This window comes from Zea mays, chromosome 5 (genome assembly GCF_902167145.1).
Source record: "Zea mays cultivar B73 chromosome 5, Zm-B73-REFERENCE-NAM-5.0, whole genome shotgun sequence".
NCBI classification, from domain to species: domain Eukaryota; kingdom Viridiplantae; phylum Streptophyta; class Magnoliopsida; order Poales; family Poaceae; genus Zea; species Zea mays.
The window spans coordinates 12,950,945-12,974,109 of NC_050100.1; the positions used below are offsets into that span (position 1 = coordinate 12,950,945).

The window sequence follows — 23,165 nt, forward strand, 5'->3', positions numbered from 1 at the left end:
AACCGTCTGTGCGACACCTCAGCATATCACGAGATACACAGGCGAGGATATAGTCCAGATGAATACAAATGGCGAGACTGGAACAACAGCAACAAGTTCGAAAACAATATTACATTATTGCAAATATCATCCAGGAGGATTACGCAGGCCTCAAGGTCTAACAAAAAAAAACAAGGCCACAAGATAATCCACGACGAATGGTAAAGGGTGGAACCGCAAAAAAAAAAACTTTTGGAACTCGACAGAACTACTATAGGATCCCAAGCAACCTCTTACACCACCAGTAGTACATCAGGTATCGATATCATATTGAAATAAACACTAGGGGAGGAAGGAAAGAATTCCGACACGGCGAACACGCCTTCTTTTTTTCTTAACAGGGGTTAATTAACAAAACAGAGAACTTCAATCAATGAGACCGATGCTGCCGGGGTGCAGTTCTACCTGGGTTGGCCTTGGAACAACCCCAGACGAGGAACTTCATTCTTTTAACCTACTGGGACCTCAATAATGCGTATGATTTACCTCCAAAATTAAAGAAAAACCAATCTCTGAGCCACCACCTTCAGCTATCCATCTTTGTTGAATACCATAATTGACAGGGGGAAAAGAACTTGGAATTCAGTAGATAAGAATATAGTACCCTCACACCTTCCAGGCTCGTTGCACGCCTATGTTGCTAGACTACCAATCTGCTGATCAAGCTGCATCTGTTCAAGCAGTGCCCCTAAAACCGCGGCTTGGTCACGCCCATCCAGCTGGGTGTTCAGGCCAGAACCTTCGCCGCCGTTGTTCATGCTGGGAGGCATTAGTGGTGAGGGTCCAACGGAATTAATTGATTCGGACGTAGTAACTTGCTTCTCTGGCGGAGATTCCTTGACCAGTGTATGCACCCAGGAGAGATCAGGGTCATCGCCGCCAGACCTGAGCTCGAACGACGATGAGCGGCGGAGCTTACCCAATTCTTCACCATCTACGCCCCAATCTGGTACCCCTGAAGGAGATCCCCACTTAGACCATGATGTGCTTAGAGGGGAGCCGAGAGCTGAAGCTCGTGCCGCACTGGGCCCAAGGTCACGAGAACTGAGGCTTCTCATCGTCTGCTGTTGCTTCTCACGCTGGGCAAGAGCAGCAGCTAGGTGGGAGTTCATCGGGGAGCCTGATTCGACACATCGTGGAGACATCCGGCCAGGGGAGGGCATCCCAAGCGATGCATGCAGCAGAGATGGGTGTGAAGGTAACTGCTTGTTGTCCACAGCCTTTGGAGAGTAAACTCCTGTGTTGATTGGAGAAAGCAGTGCTTGCTGCTGCTGCTGGAACTGATTCAGGATAGCAGCCTTGTGAGAAGGTGAAAACATAGCACCCTGATCACCATTACTATACCTCGGGGATGATACCAGTTCGGCAGAGAAGAGATCATCCAGGTTTGATGGATTCAGGGACTTGGTCCGTGCAGAGTGGTTCCCTGTGGATGAACCGAGACGGGAATAGCATAGATCATTCATAAGTTGGGAATCGAAGTCCGGCATCAGGGAGTAGTCATCAGCAGGCATATCCCTTGCACTGAGTGACGTTCGGAGCCTGCTTGACTGAAGGCTGCTGCCAGGAAGGTGTAATGTTGGAACATTTGGCTGCTGCCAGCCCAATGAAGGGGGCATCCCATTGCCCGAAGGGGACATTGGAGGGGTAAATGGGGACATCACCGCTGAAACCGATGATGGGGAACCGGGCATTAAGCCCATTGCTGCAGCCATCTCCATAGCAGCTGTTGCTGAAGCCCTTGGGGATGGCACCGCTGATCCAGTGGAGACATACAATGGGCGGAGTTCATCAGTTGTGTGGGCAAAGAAACAGACGCGGCGGTTACAGCTTGTGCCATCCTTGCATAGGCGTGTCCGGTATTGTGCTGGATGGAGCCAGCACTCAAACACTCCATGAGCATATTCACACATGTCTCCGCGACGGCACACACCCTTCCTGAAATCTGGGCATGGCACACAACTGTAGTGGTACTTGCGGGGGTCTCGGCGCCGAGCATTCTCTCCTGGGTGGACAAAGGGGCACTCAGTCCAGTCATGAGAGTATGCCCGTGAGCAAGGGCGGACCTTGAACGAGTACATGCGGAACTCATCAGAAGCATAGATGCTGTTCTTGATGTCCGGAAGGGATGGATCCACTGGGTATTCCTTCTTCTCTGATGTCGCAACCCTAGGCAAGTCAGCAAACTTTGTCATCATCAACACAGAAGCAGACGGAGACCGTGCATCCTCTGCAGTGGGGGATGAAACGGGTGATGAGATCGAGTTGGTGGACCTTGTCACCACCCGAAGCATGCCGTGCTCAGACTTCGGGAATCCAAGAAGATCTTGAAGGGCGAATTTAGCATCAAACATCTTCGGTGGCACAGAGATCACATCAGCCGGACGACGCCCAGCGTCATCCGTGGTGTCAGTGTCTGCCCCCGCTCCTAGCAGCAGCTTTACGGCCTCAACCGCCGACCGTGACCCACCAGAGGCGGCGCAGTGGAGGGCAGTGGTGCCATCCGTGCCCGAACGGCGGTTGACGTCGACAGACGAGAGGGACACCAGCAGGCGGAGCGCAGCAAGGCTCCCGTAGGTGGCGGCGACCATCAGCGGAGTGCGGTGCTCCAGGACCTTCCGGCGGCCGTACCAGAGGCCGGCCTCGTCCGCGGCGGCAGGCGGCGCGCGCTCCAGCGCGCGTCGCAGCCCCTCCGCGTTGTCGTCAGCGGCGAGCTCCAGCAGGCCCGCGAAGGCGTCTTCCGTGTCGACTGTGAGATGCCTCGCCATCTCGGTGACAGCGGCCGCCGTCATCGCATTCTTCATGGGCGTGCCGGTCGCCACCGCGCCAACGTCGACGCCTGCCGTAGAGGACGCAGAGATCGGCGTGCCGTCCATCACCGGGGCTCGTCGGATCGGAAGAACTGAAGCGACGATGATAAACAGAGGAAACCAGTCAAGAAACTAGTCAAGCAAGTCATCACTAGTGCGAGATATGGACTAGAAGTGACACGAAATCGGAAGGAATATAAAGATAGATGCTACGAAAATGAAAGGAAGGAAGCCCACACCACCAAATCGCGCAAGAAAAAAAACACCTCGAATCAACCCCACAAAAATCCAATCTTTGGCTAGATCAGGACTCCTCCACCGAGCTCACGCTCTCAGCCGGCAGAGAAGGTTAGTGAATACTACTCCCCGGCTGCTCCGTACAGTAGATCGGAGTAAGAAAGTGGAAAGTCTACGGAAGCCCACCTGTTGAGAGTCACAGCAGCGCGTGATGCGGCGAACCATCTCAGCAGCGAACCGCCCCAAAGATCTCCAGGAACCCCATGCGGAGCAAGCGTCAAAAAGAGGAAGCGCGAAAGATCGAGAGAAAAGCTGCGACCTTGCGCCGAGTCGTCCGGGAGGAGGCAAAGATAGGGCTGATCTATCTATCTAGTTCCGATTTCTGGGGAGAGGGGAGGGGAGACGAAGCTGCTGGGGTTGAGGGAGGACCGGAGGAGAGAGAAAGAGAGAGGTGCGGTAAAAATGGGGAAAGTGGGGAGAGAAACTGAACTCTATAGCCGGGGAAGTGGGACGGAGGGAGATGTGGGCGGGCCTGTGGGGTGGCTTTCGGTTTCTATTGGGCTAGGGGTATAGGTGTAACCGGGCTAAAAGGCCACCACGAGGCAATGATATTTTTGACCTGATCCAAACACGACACGGCACGTCATGGCACAAAGGCGCAAAGTTTAGCGGACCAGATCCGATCAGTCACAACACGATATATGGGTCGAGCTATAGGCCGAGCATCGAGTCTAATGGACGGCACGACACGACCCACTTAGGGCACTACCCATTTAATCTGTAGTCGTATATAAACAGTTCTATACTTCTATAACAGTTTTGTAATAATGTAATGAGATATTTGAAGTTCTATAACACTTTTATGGTTGTTGTCTTATCTGTAATGACAGGCTAAAGTTTTATAGACGGTAGTTCTCAATGTTCACAACAATTTTATAGTTGTTTTATCTATATTTAAAGGTCTATATTTATTTCATTCTACAGTTTTGCATGGGTGCTTTAACAGCCCAGCATACCTAATTGGTTACTAGGCTGTCGTGCTAAACGGGTCAGCATGGCCTACCTAAAGATTACCACACTGTGCTATGGGTCGAGCATTAAGCCCATGGGCCGGCATGGCACAGTCTGATATGTTAACCGTGCCAGGCTGAGCTATACATGAAGCATGAGTCCGATCTTTCGGGCCATGGACCAGCCCGACACGGCCCAAAATACACCTATGGCTGGAGCTACGGTCCTACGATCAGTTGACGTGACTTGACATTATTCGTGTCTAGGGATATTTTGTTTCTGGACTAAAAGTTTAGTTAGTGTCGTATTAAATATTTACTAGTACAATATCTATGTATTATAACAACATACTATCATATTTAATGTATATAAAAATAAATTTAATATCAAAATAAATATATGATCCACATATCAGAAATTAAAGGATGACGAAGATATGAGCCAGAAAAAAGCCCGACCTCATTTTAATAGGTCGCTCGTCCTTTAGCTAGCATGTAGTACTATATGGAAAGTTGATGGTTTCTCACTACTCATCTATGGTGTAATAACAACCTATTATTATAGAAAAAAGCGGGTAGAAAAACAGACATACATGCTTTACACGTGACACAAGACGACGAAACTAGTATATTAAAGTAGTCAAATATTTGAATATTAATTAAAGGTATTAAATATAGACTTATTATGTTTAATAAAACTGTCTCGTCTTTTAGTCTTCAACTGTATAATTAGTTTTGTAATTAGACTATATTTATTATTCTTAGTTATCACTAAACATTCGAAACCAAACACCTCCTAGTAGATAGAATATGGAGCTATTTTATTTGTTTTTTTAAAGTTAGTAGAACGGAGCTTTTTTTTTGTTGGAGACATATATATGCTCACTATATTTGTTTCTTAGAAGGTTATTGTTTTCAACTTTCAGTTACTTATGATTTTTCTATGCAACATAGAAATATCTATTTTTATAAAATGAAATTGGGTCTATGACCTTTCAATGAATCTGATATAGTTCCAAATTTATTTTATTTAACCTTTTTCAATTTACATTTGAAAACTCTAAGATTCTTTCAAATTAATTTAAGTCCTTCAAAATATGTCCGATTTTGATTATTTTCTGATGGACTAAGTAAACTTGGACCCTGGTCTCAAAACAAAACTTGTAGGCCTTCAATAAGATGCGCCAACAGAGTTTGATTATGATAATTTTCTATATCTTGTAACCTCCCAAATGTGTGTGTGTACAAAAACACATCTTCCGCCCCACTATTCTATCAGCATTCGTAGGGATTGTACGACATGAGACACAATAGTTATATTGACCTCACAATGTCAGATACAGCCATTACAGTGAATACACAAAGCATATGGTTTAGCAACCCTTCAACAGACCAGTCCGACGCTCATAAAGTCTCTATAGTCGCTCACAATAGTTTTATGATTTTATTTGGGATTATAATCTGTCCAGATTATATAATTCATTAACTTTTAAACTCATTTAATTTAAAAGTTATTGGATTGTATAATCTAGGTAGATTATAATCCTATTTAAACATCCCCTAAGTTGGATAATGGTGGAAGGCTAGGAGGGTAAAATATCATTTCGCGATTATAAATAAGCTACCCAATAGTAGCTTATTTCAGCTTATTTGTGGTACTAATGTGATATTTTATCCTCCTACATTTTCATCATAATTCAACTTATATAATTTAGAAGGGAAACAAACACACTCTTAATGACCTGATAGTCACCTTGTTCATAGGGTCCAACAAACCCTATCAGAACTGAAAGGGAGATGACTTCTACCATTTCTATAATTGATTTTGGTATTTAATGACCATCACACCCTTATGGATTAACTTGTTTGCCTAGTCTATGATTCACAGGTGCATAAGTCCACTTAACTCACTTCTAAGTCAGAAACAACTCAAAACCAACCATAGAGGGGTAAAACTTGGAAAACATAAATAATATCTAGTTTCATACTTTGGACAAGTTGAATATACCCCTAGTAACCTTTTTGACACATCTAAGGATGTTGAAAAGCTCTATGTTTGCAAAGTCAACATTTTGGAGCAACTTTGGGCAAAAACAAATTACTAAGTTGGAGAGAGTGTAAAAGATCAAAAAATCATGACATAGACTAGTTGGATTGTCAGCATATATGTTTGTCTAAGATGATGTTTAGTTTCTAGGGACTAATTGCTAGACCCTCTATTTTATTCCATTTTAGTTCATAAATTAACAAAAATATGAATTAGTTTACGTATTTGTTAATTTATAAACTAAACTGAAATAAAGTGAATGGACTAAAAATTAGTCCCTCGAAATTCTTTCTGTGGAGGTTGTTGAAGGGTGAATCCTCCGGTTCGATGGTCGATTGCACCCGCCCTAGTCCTCGCATGAGCAGAAAGCTTAGGTGTTTGTCTGGCCTTTACAGATGGACACGAGAACGCAAGGGTTTAGAGTGGTTCAGGCCACCAGAGCGTAATACCCTATATCCATTGAGAGTTGTGTTGCTTGAGAACTTGGAAGCCGTCGGTCTGAGTGTGAAATCGACCTCCCTCGCTCTGGAGCAAGTGCCCTCTCTTTTACAGTTTAAGGGTAGCACAATACAAGGGAGTTTAGGGCTCGACAGGTGGTCCTAGGAGTATTTTACAGCACGGTGAAAGGATCACGATGCCCGAGAGGGAGGTGAATTGGACTTTTCTAAAAATTCCACAAACATTAAAACCTAAGCAAGAGTCCAACTTCACCCAACTACTAGCAACAAATGAATACTACTAGAAAAACAACAACTCTAAGTCATTACTTCAAATATTTGCTAAGCAATTGAACAAAGTGAAATGGTCAATTTAAATATGGAATGTAAAGCAAGGTTAAGAAGACTCCTCCATTTTGTTGCCGAGGTATTGAAGAGTCGGCACTCTTCCCTAGTCCTCGTTGGACCACTCGCGCAAGGGTATCGCTCCCCCTTGGTCCCCGCAAGAACCAAGTGCTCACTATGAGATGATCCTTTGCCACTCCGGCGCAGTGGATCCCTCATGACCGCGTACAAACTTGAGTCGGGTCACCAACAAATACTCTGGGGTGATCACCGCGCTGCAATCGCCACCAAGCCGTCTAGGTGATGCCGATCACCAAGAGTAATAAGCCATAGACTTTCACTTGACCAAGAGAAGCCTAATGCATGTGGTGTGTGCTATAGGTGGCTCTGAGTTGTACTAATGAGGTCCTAACACGAGATTAAGATTTTGTAATCACCTTACTAGGCTTTGTGGTGCTTGCAATGCTCTAGCAATGCATGAGTTTAAATGTGGGCATCAAAACACTCAATAAGGCAGGTGGAGAGAGTATAAATAATCCCCACGCACCAAACTAGTCGCTGTTGAACTATTCTGCGTATAGGTCCACCAAATAGTCCGGTGCGTCATCGGTGAGTCAACGGTCGGCTCCACTGGTTTCTTTTACAGCTCAAATACAACGAATACGAGTTTACGGTACGGTCAAATACAAGTTATTTTACCGCTCGGTTCCGGCTTCCTGCATCTGCATGCTCGTGTTGTCTTGTGGATGAGGCCTCTCGCGCCAGAAACCGAGATGCCGCAGACAGGCGGAGACGAAGACGACAGACGGCGGGCGGCCTGACACGATCGATGACGGCAGCAATCGCCACCACGGCCACGCCGGTCGACCACCGCTTGTCGCCCCCGCTGGCTGGCTAGGCTAGGGAACCCGCGCGCGTCCCTTTCGGCGCTTCTCGAAGTCTCCGACGCTCACGTCCGCGTCCGCTTGTCCCCGTCCCCGCGGGAATGGATTTCACCGATGGGCCCTGCACTGCAGTGCCGCCGGATCCCGGAATCGGAACGCCTGGCGGGCGGGGGCCGGCACGGGGCCACCAGCGAAGGATCGTTCTGCCACCCCGTGGCCCGTGCGTGCGTGCGGGCCCGCGGTTTTCACCAACGGGGATAGGCGTGTGTATGTACTGTCCGCCCAGGCGTGGCACGGGAGGACGGGGCGCACGCCGCATGATGGCATGGCATGGCATGGCATGGCACGCCAGCAGCACGCCCCCGTGCGCGAACTCCTTCCTGTCCTGTTGGGTTGGGTAGACAGACAGGCGCCCGGCAGCAGCGCTACCCTGTGGTTTCCGGCCTTCCTTGCGAGATTTTGCTCGCGCCACGGAAGGAAAGGACCCAGAGAAAAAACGATGGGTACAGTTGCCAGTGCCGATGGCGTCATGGGATCGGAGGCGTCTGGCACTCTGGCTAGTTAGCTGCTCCACGAATTCAGGACCTAGTGCTAGCGCTAGCGCTAGGCTGCTAGCGGAGCGGCCTGATTTTGCCGACTCGAGTGAGGACAGGACGAACTAGTGCGCCGACTAAACTCACCAGGTCCCGGCCACGTGTTTGACGGTGGTGCGCAGGTCTGTTCCGCTTCAACTTCAATTATGCGACAACCTCGTCAGTGGAGTACTACTATGCTTTGCTAACAAAAGGACTGCTTCGTTCGTCGAGTATGACAGCGACAATTTGGCTCGAACCGTTTGGGAAGCGATACCGACAGACACACGTACTCCGCACCACTTGGTTGGATCTGGCGTTTTGGAAGCATATATATAGTACATACACACTGCCACGGTACAAAGTATTACTGCTGTAGGTAGGAGCAGCCCAGGCCAGGCCAGGCCGGCCCACCACCACCCCCACCCCCCCCGGTTGCAGTATTCATGAAGGCTGGAGAGGGAGAGGTAGAGCCCAGCCCAGCCCTGCAAATCCTTGGCTCTCCCTCCTTGCCGATCGAGGCAGCATGCAAGACGGGAGTCCCCTCCCCAACAGACGCAGCGAAGTCGCCGGATGACGCGCTCGCTCTGCCTCTGATGGTGATCGATCGTCCTGCTCCTGCACGTCATGGCATAGCTAGTGGCTGATGTTCCTAGCCCTGCCCTGAGTGACCCGGCGCATTGGGCTGGGCCGCTTTGTTGATTGAACCAAATTTCAGGCTGCCGCCCACTTCCTCCTTAAATCATTACTGTACTGTTCATGCTCGGCTACCTTAGACCGGCCGATGAATTCACTCCGCAGAGATCTCAGAGGAACACTTGTCTTCTTTTTTTTTTCTTTGGCGGGTACAAAGGAGCAACTGGGGACAACACATTGGTGAAGTCACAGAATAGTATAGTTCTAAATAAATTTTAGTTAAAATGAATAGAAATAGAATCTGATCCTAATTCGATCCTTAAATCTTAGAGCCCATTGTCACCCATATATGCCAATGCTAGAGAGCCTACCGCAAAAACAGGGCGTCATAGCACTCGAATCAAAGGCAAAATCAGGCATGCACAGCATCGCCATAGAATTTGACACACTGGTACAGTCTGCACATACCTACAACAAACGTCTGCCTATAAAAGTGTTGGGGGCCTTCGGCTTTGGAAGGTCCTCAAAAACATGATTTAACAATGTTTTCCAAGAGAAATATGCAAACAGGTACCTTCGAAGTTAGATTGCGGGTATACAAAAGCACGGTTAAAGACGAAGCTTGACTGGGACGAAAGGTGATCACGACGAAGGATAAGACGATCACGAAGCTATATGCAGAAAAGCTTCGGCATAACGGCAGAAAAGGGGAACCGACTTAAAGATGAAAAGCCAAATTAGACCTCGAAGAATTACTATAGGGTTATTGTTAAATGTAATGGGTATTAATATAATTTTGCATGGGCTGCGACCCGTGCCTATAAATAGGTGAACAGTATTCATGTACTGTTCACGCTGATTTGGCATTGACTTTTGCGTCACACTTGTACTTTTACCTTCTCACAAGCTGAAGGTACATTTGTAATTTGATATCATTTCTATTCTTTCATCATAATAAAATAGAAATGATTTGTCAATGATACATAATCGTTCATGTTAACTTATATGCTTCATATGATCCCTTCTTCATTATTATATTTTATGCTGATGAAGGTATGTCCTTCATAACCTTCGTCCAAAAATCATTATATCCTTAGGGAAATAATTCTTCGAAGGGCGAAGGATATTAACATTTAACATTTTGTGTTGCCTTGTTCTTAATTCCTAGCATTTGAGAACAAGTCGCCAACATTGGCGCCCACCTCCGGTGAACTCACTTCCATTTCTTGAGTTTTGAACAACTTCGGCAAGCATCACCTTCGTCATGCCGCCGAAAAGAGCTTCAACGACAGGGGCTGGTACTTTACAGCCGCTGGATCCCAATCAGGATGTCCTTTCTCTCAGAGAGGCCCGAAGCCAGAAGAGGAAGGCTGTTAGTCCAACACCTCCGGAGGATGACCTGGATCAGGAGATCCAAAACCTGGAGATCCTTCAGCAACAGGTGCAACGCAAGAAGGAGAAGATGGCTCGTCTAGCTGATCTTCAGAGACAGATAGACGAAGCTTCTGAGGAGGTTCGTCATCTTGTTCAAGATGATCAAAGCCGAAGGCCTCCACGCAGAGAGCTTCATCAGGAAGGCTTCCACAATGAGGATGACTGGTATGAAGATTTCCTCTCAACAGAATTGCAGGCTACACCATGACCACAGTCTTACAAGCCACCCCAGCTCCTCATGTATGACGGTCACACAGACCCGAAGCAATTCCTAATGAGCTATGAAGCAACCATATCTTCGTATGGTGGCAATACGGCAGTCATGGCAAAATCTTTCGTCATGGCCGTCAGGAGCGTCGCCCAGACTTGGTACTCTTCTCTTCGGCCAGGGACAATCACTTCTTGGCAGAAGTTGAAGGATATGCTGATAACTAGTTTCCAAGGGTTTCAGACGAAGCCAGTCACCGCTCAGGCTCTCTTCCAGTGTACCCAGGACCATGAAGAGTACCTTCAGGCGTATGTCCGGAGGTTTCTGCGCCTGAGGGCACAAGTGCAAACAGTGCCCAATGAAATTGGGACCATCAGCGCAGTACTTCGCCAGGAAGCCACCACAAACGTTGGAGAAGCTGCTCCAGAAGATGGACGAATACATTCGAGCTGACAATGACTTCCGCCAAAGAAGGGAGAAAGCATTCAGGTTCTCTGAAATGACCAGGGGCTTCGGAGGAAGATTTCACCCGAGGCATGTTAGGTCAATCCATAACTCTGCTCAAACTGATGACCGAGGGAGCCAGCAGCAAAGGCCACAACACTCTTCACAAGCTTCGGCCCAACAGCAGAGTTCTTTTCGGCCGCCAGCGCAAAGGGGCAGAGGCGCCAGGGGCTTCGGGGGAAGGTTTGGAGACCAGCCAAGAAAAATATATTGCATATTCTGTGGTGAAGACAAGGGCCATACTACCAGGATGTGCCATGTTACCATCCAGAAGCAGAAGGAAATAGCGGAAGCAGCAGCGCAACAGAGTCAGCCGAAGCAGGTCATGCATACTGCTTCGTATCATTCACCTTATATTCCAGAATATGTAGGCAACCACCCTGCAGCTTTTGTTGCTTCGGCGAGCCAACCCCAAGCATCTTGGCAGCAACCTCCACCGCCACCGCCGACCCAGCGAGGACAACAGCCAGAAGGGAGTCAGCACAATCATCTTCAGAGGGATTTCAGAGAGGGGTCCGAAGCTCGCACAGTCAACAACACGGTGCCAGAGTCGAAGCACATTTATTGACAAATATCCTACCTCAACAGCAGTTCTTTTGCATCTTCTACATTCACTATTACCCTTTTGTCAATAAGAAACAATTATGAAGAGTTTAAATGTCTTTTATTGAATTTCAATTCCCTGTAATACTTTCGTTTTCTACTATAATAAAAATATGTTTTTTCCATAGGCTTGAGTTGTCGAAGCATACAAACTTATAATGATTTGGAGGACCCTTGAATTACCAAAAACTTGATCTAACGCACACAGTACAAATTGTTCGAAACAGTAAAAAGTCGTTCCTAAGGGAGCGTAGTGTAAGTTTTCTAAACCTACAGCGAAAAATAAGCGCTGATTCCGCCGAAAGTAAAAGGCGAAGAAGCTCCTAAGGGAGGCTTACAGCGAAAAATAAACGCTGATTCCGCTGAAAGTAAAAGGCGAAGAAGCTCCTAAGGGAGGCTTACAACGAAAAATAAACGCTGATTCCGCTGAAAGTAAAAGGCGAAGAAGCTCCTAAGGGAGGCTTACAGCGAAAAGTCAGCGCTGATATAAAAAGTGTGTGTGCTTTATTACAGGGATATATATCTGTGGCACAAATATCATTTTGCATGGCATAACATCATCACATCATTTTTGCATAACATAAGCATCATACAGCATAATGCATCTGGAACAAGAAGGAGATACAGTGTTGACTTGCGGAACATATTTTGGAAAAGAGAAAATCGTGCTAAGGCACAAGACAAATCGAGATGAAGTGTAGCCACATCGGAAACGCAACACAAAACTTTTTTATAGCTTCGGAAAATATTTCACGAAGCTTGGACATTCCTGAGATATAGAAAGGATTTTCTTCACGAAGCATGAAAAGAAGGGAAGGTGTTTTTTCGCCGAAGGCTCAAAAAGCGGTATGTATGCAAAGTTTCATGCATCGTAAAGAATTAAACTATAAATAGATTATATATTACATTTAAAGTTACAATATATTACACATCTTTACGCTTCAAATGTTTCTATAATAGCATTTAATCCTCTTTAAGTACTATCTCTGCAACTTCGTTCAATAGTTGGTTGACAACCTTGTCCATAATGGCTTCAGCCATTTTTCTAATTTCATCGTCACCCTTCGGGTGGGGGCCCGGAAATGTCTCAGCAGGTTCTGGGGGAAGAAAAGATACGGCTATATTACTATTACAAACCGAGAGCAGAGTCTGGAATTAAAAATTACAGCATAATAAAAACCACTAATTAATACCTATTTGCCCTTCGGGCTCTGTACTTTTTTCGGTAGCTTCCGTTATTTTTCTAGCATCGTGGATGCCTTTTTCACTCCTTTGAATAATTTCTTGCGCCGATTCTCGGCCGCCGTTATCCCAGATATCGGTGAAGAATTTCCCACCAACCATGCTTGCTTCGGGTGAGGGGTCTTTAATGTCTTCAGAAGACAAGGTAGCTTCGGACTGCGCTAGGGATTTTACATGCTCGCAGCCTTTCCTCTCCAAAACAGCAGCAATCCCCCTAGCACCCGAAAAAGCGCAAATGTCACCACGACTATTCAAAATTTCCTCGAAGGCCTCTGCTTCATGACTGATCCACTCCATTGGGCCTTCAGGATTGCCTCTTGAAAAATTCTCTTCACTAGAGAATGCGCCAACGCTGGCGAAGCTAGATTTTATCTTTTTGACGCACTCTATGGATTTAACATAACATTTCCTCTGGGATGCACGAAGCTCTTTAATACTCATCTCTAAATGATTCGCCAGTTGATCACTAAGCTCGCGTTTTGTTTCTTCAAGTATACGCTCTTCTTTAGCTCTAGCTAGCTGTTTCTGAAGATCTTTAATTTCACGTCTTTGGGCTTCGGCCTGGGCCTTTGAGGTAGCTTCGTCCTTCTTTACCTTGTCCACCAATGTGAGCAGAATTTTATCCTTTTCCAGAGCTTCATTTCTCAGTTTAATAACTTCTGATCGTAGGTTGTTGAACGCAATTTCATAGCTCTCATCTTCGGCACTCTTTTGTGCTCTCAATGCGTTGCTTAGAATTAAACCCTATATGTAAAAAGGTTGGTATAAGAACAAAAGAATGAGCTACGAATTATAAAATTTGTAAACATCCAATTCTCATACCTTCAGGCTATTGTACGCAAGACTATCCGCAAGATCCTCCTTCGTCATAGCACATAATCCAGCCTCAAGCTTCGGAAACCCCATACTTCTAGACATCTCCCGACAGACGGATAATTCTTTATTGTCTGGGAGGCAGTATAGGAAATCCTCTTCGTCAGTCCCATTGAACACTAGTGCCCCCTTAGGATATTTCAATTCTTTGGCATAGTGATTAGCTTCAAAAACTTCTTCTTTCGATAACTTTTCCCCCGAAGCATGACGCACAATATAATCGTATATTTTGGAAGTTGCTTCGGGGACAGCAGTATCAATTTCTTCGACCAAAGTAGGCTCTGACATTTTCATTTCTTCAGTTGCCCTTACAATTTTTGTTTCTTCTGCTTCCAAAGGTATTACCTTGGTTGGTTCTGAAAGCCCGGTTCCAACTTCAGTTTGTTGCTTCGGAGCCTCAACAACGGATACTTTAGCAAGCCCCTCAGAAGTTTTAGCAGTCTTCTTCGGGATTGTGCTTGGAAGTTTAATTGTTTCCAAAACATCTAACACATTAACCATTCTTTTTCTTTTTGGGGTCGCTGTTGGCCCCTTTTTAATTTTTGTTGCTTTAATTTCTTCTGAGGGACTCAAAATTTCTGATATTTTCGTTCCCTCAGTTGATGCTTTTGCTTCTTCCATCTTTTCTGTCGATGGAGCTTCGGCCACCTCTTTGATGTCTGGTAACAGAGTCTTTGGTTCTTCCAATTCTTTTGTAATTGGCACTTCGGCCAGCTCTCTGGCTCCGGGCAACGAAGTTGATTCCTTAGCTTCGGGGGCTGAAGATGCTCCGCTGCCGAATTCAGGCACTGTGGCTAGTTCAATGTAACGTGGCCGGTGTGTGAGAACTTTCACCCTTTTTCTCTTCGGCGCTGGCTCGATAGGAGCAGCTGGAGCAGTTTCTTTCGCAGAAACTGTACCTTTCCTTTTCTGCCCCCGCACTGGATAATGGTAGTCGGGGTACACGAACCCGATTGCATCAAAAACTCGGTTCAATCTTTTCTTTCTTCGGCCTCCGAAGGCTGCTGACATTGTAGTATCTTCGGCCTTCGAGTATGCCCCAAGCAATTCATCACTTACAGTTTCAATGCTCTTTAACCAATCATCATCTGGTTCAACGAATTTGTCTCCATACTTGAATGTATACTTCAGCCTGACTAGCCCACCTTCGTCAGTTTCTTTAACAGTCTCTTTCGGCATTTCCCAATTATCTGCAAGAGGCCATACTCTGAAGGCAATGTGTTCTTGTATCAAATCCCTTGTCCCGATAAAGGAGCAGACTACGCCGAAGGCCCGTTGGCATTCTTCGGCTACTTTATCCATTTCTACCTTCGGTTTCCGGAATCCGAAGCGCTGCCAGATGGGGCGCATGATGATATCCTTAATATCTTCTCGAACCTTCAAATCATTTTTTACATAGAACCATTCTTTCATCCATTCTCCAGGCCATCTCTTCCGAAAGGTGGGCACGTGACAGCTTGATCCAGAGCGAGCACCGAAGTTGTAGCAACCAAAGTTGTTATGATACTGCTCTTTACCCGAGGGTTTCGTTTCATATAACAATTCATGTATATTGCAAAAGCTTTTCGCACTTGGCTCTAGACCTTGACTCTTCACAGCCCAGACGAAGATTTCCATTCTTATTATTGCTTCAGGGGTAAGTTGATGAAGGTAAACCTGATATATTTTCAGAACTTCTACCACGAATCTGCTTAGAGGGAATCGTAGCCCAGCTTTTAAAAAGCTTAGGAAGATAACGACTTCATCATCTTCAGGGCTCGGCACAGTTCTTTCTCCGGCATCTGCTCTCACAATAGACATATCTCGAAAGTATCTCCCCTTCATGTTTTCAAGGTGACTTTGCCCAATAGTTGATTTTCCGAAGACTGAATGGCTTGGTCGCCATGGCCGATCTTCGGAATCTTCACCCCCGCTATCTGCATCGTAACTGTCACTCTCACCAGTATCTTCAGATAAACCTTCTAAAATCTCCCTTGTAATCTTCTCCGTATTCGTCTTCGCCATTGACTCAAGAAAACCCAGATGCATCTCTTCAGAAAGGCTCAGCTTCATTTCGGCAGCAACCTTCTTCTCCTCAGACATTCCTTCGGAATTCTTGCCTCTCGCTTCCGAAGCTTAAAACTAGGGAGGCAACCAAATATTTGTAGGCAGAAAACTATTTGAGCAGGAAAAACAGATGGCAAGAGAGCGTGCCCAATAAATTGTGGCGAGCCCGTATTTATAAACCTATTATGTCGGAGACTGGAGGGCCCCATTTGCCAATGACTGTTGCTATTCTAGCAAAAGGAAGGTGTTTTTCGGACCTTCGGCTTATAGCCTTCGTCCATTTCGCAATCTGAATTTATCATTCTAACAAATTAATATTGCGAGGGGCTACTGTTGGGGGCCTTCGGCTTTGGAAGGTCCTCAAAAACATGATTTAACAATGTTTTCCAAGAGAAATATGCAAACAGGTACCTTCGAAGTTAGATTGCGGGTATACAAAAGCACGGTTAAAGACGAAGCTTGACTGGGACGAAAGGTGATCACGACAAAGGATAAGACGATCACGAAGCTATATGCAGAAAAGCTTCGGCATAACGGCAGAAAAGGGGAACCGACTTAAAGATGAAAAGCCAAATTAGACCTCGAAGAATTACTATAGGGTTATTGTTAAATGTAATGGGTATTAATGTAATTTTGCATGGGCTGCGACCCGTGCCTATAAATAGGTGAACAGTATTCCTATACTGTTCACGCTGATTTGGCATTGACTTTTGCGTCACATTTGTACTTTTACATTCTCACAAGCTGAAGGTACATTTGTAATTTGATATCATTTCTATTCTTCCATCATAATAAAATAGAAATGATTTGTCAATGATACATAATCGTTCATGTTAACTTATATGCTTCATATGATCCCTTCTTCATTATTATATTTTATGCTGATGAAGGTATGTCCTTCATAACCTTCGTCCAAAATTCATTATATCCTTAGGGAAATAATGCTTCGAAGGGCGAAGGATATTAACATTTAACATTTTGTGTTGCCTTGTTCTTAATTCCTAGCATTTGAGAACAAGTCGCCAACAAAAAGTTACACACAGCACCTTCAGGTACACAGCAGGGACCCGTTATTACAGGGTTCACCAACAAGTTTGAGCTTGTTGAGTCGAATTAGTTCCATATCTGCGTCACAAGTGTCCCGCCACAATGTCACGCTCAGACCCAAGCACAGGTCTGGTTTGCCTAAGGCTGTTCGCACTCGAAAGCTGTAAAGCATGCGCTACCGGATACAGTTAGAAATGCAGTAAAAATCTGCTGCAACGTTGCACCTTACCGCCCACCTTAAATTAAAGGAAGACATGAAAAACGCTACTTCTAGAGCTACTCCAAATCTCCCTCCTCCCGTCATGGAAACTTGTGCACTGACAGCGTGAGGCGATGTGGCTGTACGTGTGTGGTAGCGTGGTAGAAAGAAATCATGTAATATGTGGTAGTTGGTATAGAGTTGAGATATGAAGTAGGTATGACTGCGGAGAATTGTAGTATAGAGTAAAGAATTTTGCTGACTAGAACAGAATATTCCTTTTAGAGTAGAAATTTAGAGTTATATGAGTGCGGATAACCTAAGCTGGTGTACAAGTACAGCACGAGTCGACAAGGACGTCTAGTCGTTGGGTCGCGAGAGTTCGGAGGGCATCGGTGCATGTGCATCACAGAGGTCAGAGGAATGCGAAGTGCACCCCAAACGGTGTTCACTTGGAGCGTAGCTTCGACCGACCGAGATGGCGTCGCCATCGCCAGGGACACAAATGGTATTCTCCCCGCTGATGCCTGATGGTGATCAACTACAGGTCGTGTACGGTCGTACCGTACCTGGTCGAGCGCAGTGGACGAAGACCAATCGACTGGTCCCAAAATGCTGACCAGCGGACGTACACGCCACTTATATCTTTACTTTAGGGATGTGTAGTGTAGGCTCTAAATTTTACGTCCAAAAAATTTAAGGATCCAATCGTATTTCACCAAACTCTATTTCTATTTATTTCCCGAACCATTCCACAAGCGTGCAGACATTGGAACCGAACACACAATACACAGGCCAACAGCAGACATGATAGTAGCACAGGACACCTTAAAAACAAGCGTGCAGCTATTCGGTTATTTAAGAGTGACGTTGGAACCGAACACACAATACAATGCAGATTTGTACATACTGCCCTCGCTTGACACCCAGGTCGACCAGACACTTGAGAAATTTACTTTACTTATTTGGTCACTAGTGCTTGGCATACAACTCAGATGGACTTATAAGCAACACAGGTTACGCACATATACAGCGGTAACATCTAATGACTTCCAGGGACAACGGGAGGGAGGGAGGGATACGATCATGTCACCTGGAACAGCAACAATTTACGCCGGCGAATTATTTCAATGGAGCAATCCCCGGCTGTCGGCTGCCTAAAGAGCAACGCCACCCAGGTTATTTACAGGGGATCAACGACAGGCTTGAGCTTGTTGGATCGTGTTTTATATGTCATCGGCGTCGCTTCCGCCCAAGTGAGCATCTTGTGGAACCCAGTATTGGCTTCCGTCAGGGCCCGACACCTTGTACCTGCTCAGGACAAATCTTGTTGCAGTGAGTCTGATTCCACCAGATTAACAATATAATCGATGCACCAATCTGCAAACCGAGTTACAGATCTGTTTGAACAGAGGACATTTCTTTGGGAAAAAGAACAAATCCAAGGCGACAAAACCATGACAATGTTGCGGCCATCACCTCTCCAGAATAAACTTGCCTTCCTTGTATCTCTGGCCCTTCTCATGTGCCGCATCCTAGAGAAGAGCGTCATAAAAAGTTAGGTGCAAGGCAATATACAAGGAGACACTATGAAACAACCTTCGCAAATCTTACATATTTCCACCCAACTATGGATCCACAGCCAACACAGAAGATATCAGAAACAGTATGCATTCCTGTGATCATCATGCGGTCTTCTTTTACTCCAGAAGTCACGTTGACACTGGGCATAACAGACATGAGTTAATGATACATCTGCTGTCCGACAGAATACTGTAAGAAATACAACTCATCTCCAGACCTTAAATCCTACGGACCAAACAGTGAAATGCATAACATTGGGGCTAATGAACTGTTTTTGGTATCAAATCACCAACTACCAAATTTAGACCTCTTATTGGTAATACATCAAATTGTCCAAGCTGCATTATTGGGTACATCTGTTTTCTGCCACACCAGAAGCTCTGGTCTGATAATAATTGAGTACTAGCGAATTTGGTAATCTGCGGAGAGCTTTGCCTGAGATCAGGCTTACGTGCCTATGTTAACTGTCTCCTAGTTTAGATTGGGCTTCTATGAGAACTGAGTTACAGACACTCCCCAGGAAAACCTAAGTACATAACCGGTTTGTGACGGAAGATAATGATTCGTTACTTCCAAATGAAGCTTTGAATTAGGAACAAGTGTGCTGAGTTCAGTAACAGGAAAAAAAACATTTTATGTGCACATTGACATTTCCTTTCTTGACAAAGAAAGGTAAGTACTGATACATTAATATGGCATGAGAAATGAAGCAACCAGGAGAGTAGATTATGACTTAACTTTTGGTTAGGAAAAGTAGGATGAAAACTCTAAAAAGGTTCACTGACCACCTGAGTCTGGACAGTGTTATTATCTGGAAGTAAATTAAAAGTCTAGAATTGTATCCAACATGAACTGCAAGCATACGTGTTGAGGTCCATTCAACAGCACTTTAATTACATGTCGATGTAAGGCAGAACAATATGGACTAATGCTGTATGCATGTAGGTGTCAAAGATTGAACTAGGGACCAGTTGTTAAGATGTAGGGTGCTGGAAATAAATCTAGATCAACTCTAATAATAAGAACCCATGTCAACTACTACTAGATCACTGAAAGATTTCTCAGAAAAAAGGTAGTCTGAAGGCACCTCCAGCATATCCAGCGCATCCTAAAAAGAAGAGAATAATAGAGGAAAGAAATACGGGTGGGGGGGCTGAAACCACCGCGCCTTGTCTCATGGATTCTTCTCCATTTATTTCATACAGGGGATTCACATTGATATCTGTCTCTTGGGTGGGTGCTATAGCATATACCCATGCAATGCATACTATCTACTGATAGTTTCGTAGAGTCCATGTGTATCTTGCTTCACCTATTTTCCTTATCCAGATAGTGGCTTTGGGTCTCGGTCCTCAAAAGTCAATAAACACTCCAAGTTTCTCACTGGTTGATAGCTGCCACACGCCACCGCTAATTGGTGCAGACGTGCAGTATCTATCTTGGCTTATGAAACATCATATTAGCGCCACTATGAGCATAACAATAACCGGCTGACAGGTTCACACTGGCCGAAGCCAGACACATTCTGATGAGAAATGAGGAGGAGGTCCGCTGCATTTCCCCAGCCTAATTACACCCATCTATGAGCGCACCGCGCCCTCATCCTAAGCTTTAGTTGAAATCGACGAACGGGACAAAGTAAAGAGAAAGGCAACAGGCCCACTTACACCTTATGGAAGAGGTACGCCTTGCCGTGCTTGCACTGGAAGGCCTGGAAGAAATCGAAACACCAAGGAAAGAAACCGCTATCAGCCACACCGCACGCGTACATCCGCCGTGGGGACAACAAGAAATTTCCCATTTTCCTCTCTATTTTTTTTGTCTGGCAGAGGGGACGCGGAGGGGTGGAGAGGAACCTTGGAGATGATGTCGCTGGCAACGCCGAGGTGGGTCTTGCAGTGTTTGCAGCTGTAGACGTTGCCGTCCAGGTGCATCAGGAACAGGCGCCCCATCGCCGCCTTCTCTCCCACCTCCCGCAACTCCGCTCCAAGCCCTCTCTCTCGGCTTCTCGGCAATTCCACCCGCGGACGCGTCGAGGGCCACTCTAGCCCCGATCGCCGCGGCTCGAAATCCCCTCTTCCGGCTTCCTCGGATCGGAGACTGGGAGCGGGAGTTGTTTATTGCCGGTGGTTTCTGGGTTTGTGTGCAGCGGCGGTGGTATCTGGTATGGTGCGAATGTGCGATGTGTCAGCGAGCGAGTGGGGAAACGGGTGAGAAGAGTGGGGGATTTCGGTTTTCGGATGGGAGGAGTGCGTGGGAGGCCGGGCGCTCGCACAGCCACCTGCAAGCTGCACGGGCAGCACGGCATGGCAGCGCTCGCTTTGCCCCATCCGGCGGTATTCCAGACGCGCCCGCGTCTCTCCCCTCTTCACATGTACGTTGGCCAGATAAGTAGATTTACTTGACTTTAGTTCTTTCTATTACTTTTACAATATTTTTATCTCTATAAATTACTATTGTACTAGTCTAAACAACTGGCTTTAATCTGATACTGTCGGCGTTTCGAGACCGGGGGTCCCTAAGCCGACGAGTGAGTGTGCCGCGTGCCCCAGCCCAGATGGGTCGAGCGCGTGGGCGAGCGCGAAGGGGGGAGAGCGAGGTGGCCGGAGACGGGCGTGAGAGAGGTGGAAATCCCGCGGCCTTCGTGTTCGTCCCGCGCCCAGGTCGGGTGCGCTTGCAGTAGGGGGTTACAAGCGTCCACGCGGGTGAGGGAAGCGAGCGGCCCCAAGAGAGCGCCTGTCCCGCCCTCGTCCCCGCGCGGCCAACCTTCTCTAAGAAGGCCCTGGTCCTTCCTTTTATAGGCGTAAGGAGAGGATCCAGGTGTACAATGGGGGTGTAGCAGAGTGCTACGTGTCTAGCGGGGGGAGAGCTAGTGCCCTAAGTACATGCCAATGTGGCAGCCGGAGAGATCTTGACACCCTGCTGGTGTGATGTCGTGGCTGTCGGAGGAGCAACGGAGCCTGACGGAGGGACAGCTGTCGGAGTGGTTGAGTCCTTGCTGACGTCCCCCTGCTTCCGTAAGAGAGCTGAGAGCCGCCGTCGTCACAGGGCTAGCAGGGCGCCATCATTGCCTATCTGGCGGAGCTAGCCAGATGGGACACCGGTCTTGTTCTCTGCGGCCCGAGTCGGCTCGGGGTAGGGTGATGATGGCGCTTCCTGTTGACGTGGCGGGCCCGTGCCCTAGGTCGGGCGACGTGGAGGCTCCTCCGAAGCCGAGGTCGAGTCTGTCCTCCATGGTCGAGGCCGGGCCCGAGCCCCTGGGTCGGGCGAGGCGGAGGTTGTTCGGCAGAGGCCAGGGCGGAGTCCGAGCCCTGGGGTCGGGCGAAGCGGAGTTCGTCGTCTTCCGGGGCTGAGCCCGAGTCCGAGCCCTGGGTCGGGCGGAGCGGAGTTCGCCGTCTTCCGGGGCTTAGCCCGAGTCCGAGCCCTGAGTCGGGCGGAGCGGAGTTCGCCGTCTTCCGGGGCTTAGCCCGTGTCCGAGCCCTGGGTCGGGCGGAGCGGAGTTCGCCGTCTTCCGGGGCTTAGCCCGTGTCCGAGCCCTGGGTCGGGCGGAGCGGAGTTCGCCGTCTTCCGGGGCTTAGCCCGAGTCCGAGCCCTGGGTCGGGCGGAGCGGAGTTCGCCGTCTTCCGGGGCTTAGCCCGAGTCCGAGCCCTGGGTGGAGCGGAATTTCCTATGGCGCCTTTGGCAAGGCCTGACTGCCTGTCAGTCTCACTCTGTCGAGTGGCACTGCAGTCGGAGTGGCGCAGGCGGCGCTGTCCTTTTGTCAGACCGGTCAGTGGAGCAGCGAAGTGACGGCGGTCACTTCGGCTCTGCCGGGGGGCGCGCGTCAGGATAAAGGTGTCAGGCCACCTTTGCGTTAAATGCTCCTGCGACTCGGTCGGTCGGTGCGGCGATTTAGTCAGGGTTGCTTCTCAGCGAAGGCAACGCCTCGGGCGAGCCAGAGATATGTCCGCCGTTAAAGGGGGGCCTCGGGCGAGACGGAAATCTCTCGGGGTCGGCTGCCCTTGTCCGAGGCTAGGCTCGAGCGAGGCGTGATCGAGTCGCTCGTATGGACTGATCCCTGACTTAATCGCACCCATCAGGCCTCTGCAGCTTTATGCTGATGGGGGTTACCAGCTGAGAATTAGGCATCTTGAGGGTACCCCTAATTATGGTCCCCGACAGTAGCCCCCGAGCCTCGAAGGGAGTGTTAGCACTCGCTTGGAGGCTTTCGTCGCACTTTTTTGCAAGGGGACCAGCCTTTCTCGGTTGCATTTTGTTCCGGTGGGTGCGCGCGAGCGCACCCGCCGGGTGTAGCCCCCGAGGCCTCGGAGGAGTGGTTTCACTCCCCCGAGGTCTTAATGCCTTGCGTAATGCTTTGGCTGGTCTGGTTGTTCCCTCATGCGAACTGGCCGTAGCCCGGGTGCACGGT

The 23,165-nt window shown here is 47.5% G+C and overlaps 2 protein-coding genes across 2 annotated transcripts; both read right to left on the reverse strand.

Moving 5' to 3' along the window:
* Window positions 1-255: 255 nt before the first annotated feature.
* LOC100381668 (uncharacterized) lies at window positions 256-3,544 on the reverse strand. Its single transcript, NM_001356631.1, has 2 exons — window positions 3,273-3,544; window positions 256-2,941 (listed from the first exon to the last, which is right to left on the reverse strand). Exon 2 carries the CDS (start codon window positions 2,913-2,915, stop codon window positions 672-674), a length of 2,244 nt encoding a protein of 747 aa, NP_001343560.1. The 5' UTR covers window positions 2,916-2,941; window positions 3,273-3,544; the 3' UTR covers window positions 256-671.
* Window positions 3,545-17,994: 14,450 nt separating this feature from the next.
* LOC100284550 (protein yippee-like) lies at window positions 17,995-21,111 on the reverse strand. The gene is made up of 5 exons (NM_001157445.2): window positions 20,614-21,111; window positions 20,425-20,468; window positions 18,788-18,896; window positions 18,653-18,708; window positions 17,995-18,484 (listed from the first exon to the last, which is right to left on the reverse strand). The coding sequence occupies exons 1-5, from the start codon at window positions 20,707-20,709 to the stop codon at window positions 18,400-18,402; spliced, it is 390 nt and encodes a 129-aa protein (NP_001150917.1). The 5' UTR covers window positions 20,710-21,111; the 3' UTR covers window positions 17,995-18,399.
* Between the last annotated feature and the right edge of the window lie 2,054 nt (window positions 21,112-23,165).

Excerpts from the sequence above, each read along its gene's own strand:
- LOC100381668 (NM_001356631.1), bottom strand. The coding sequence starts at position 2,915 with ATGGACGGCACGCCGATCTCTGCGTCCTCTACGGCAGGCGTCGACGTT.
- LOC100284550 (NM_001157445.2), bottom strand. The coding sequence starts at position 20,709 with ATGGGGCGCCTGTTCCTGATGCACCTGGACGGCAACGTCTACAGCTGC. Across the intron at positions 18,897-20,424 it reads GCGTACCTCTTCCATAAGGT|TGTCAACGTGACTTCTGGAG; the intron begins GTAAGTGGGCCT and ends TGTTATGCCCAG. Across the intron at positions 18,485-18,652 it reads GGCAAGTTTATTCTGGAGAG|GTACAAGGTGTCGGGCCCTG; the intron begins GTGATGGCCGCA and ends TGTCCTGAGCAG.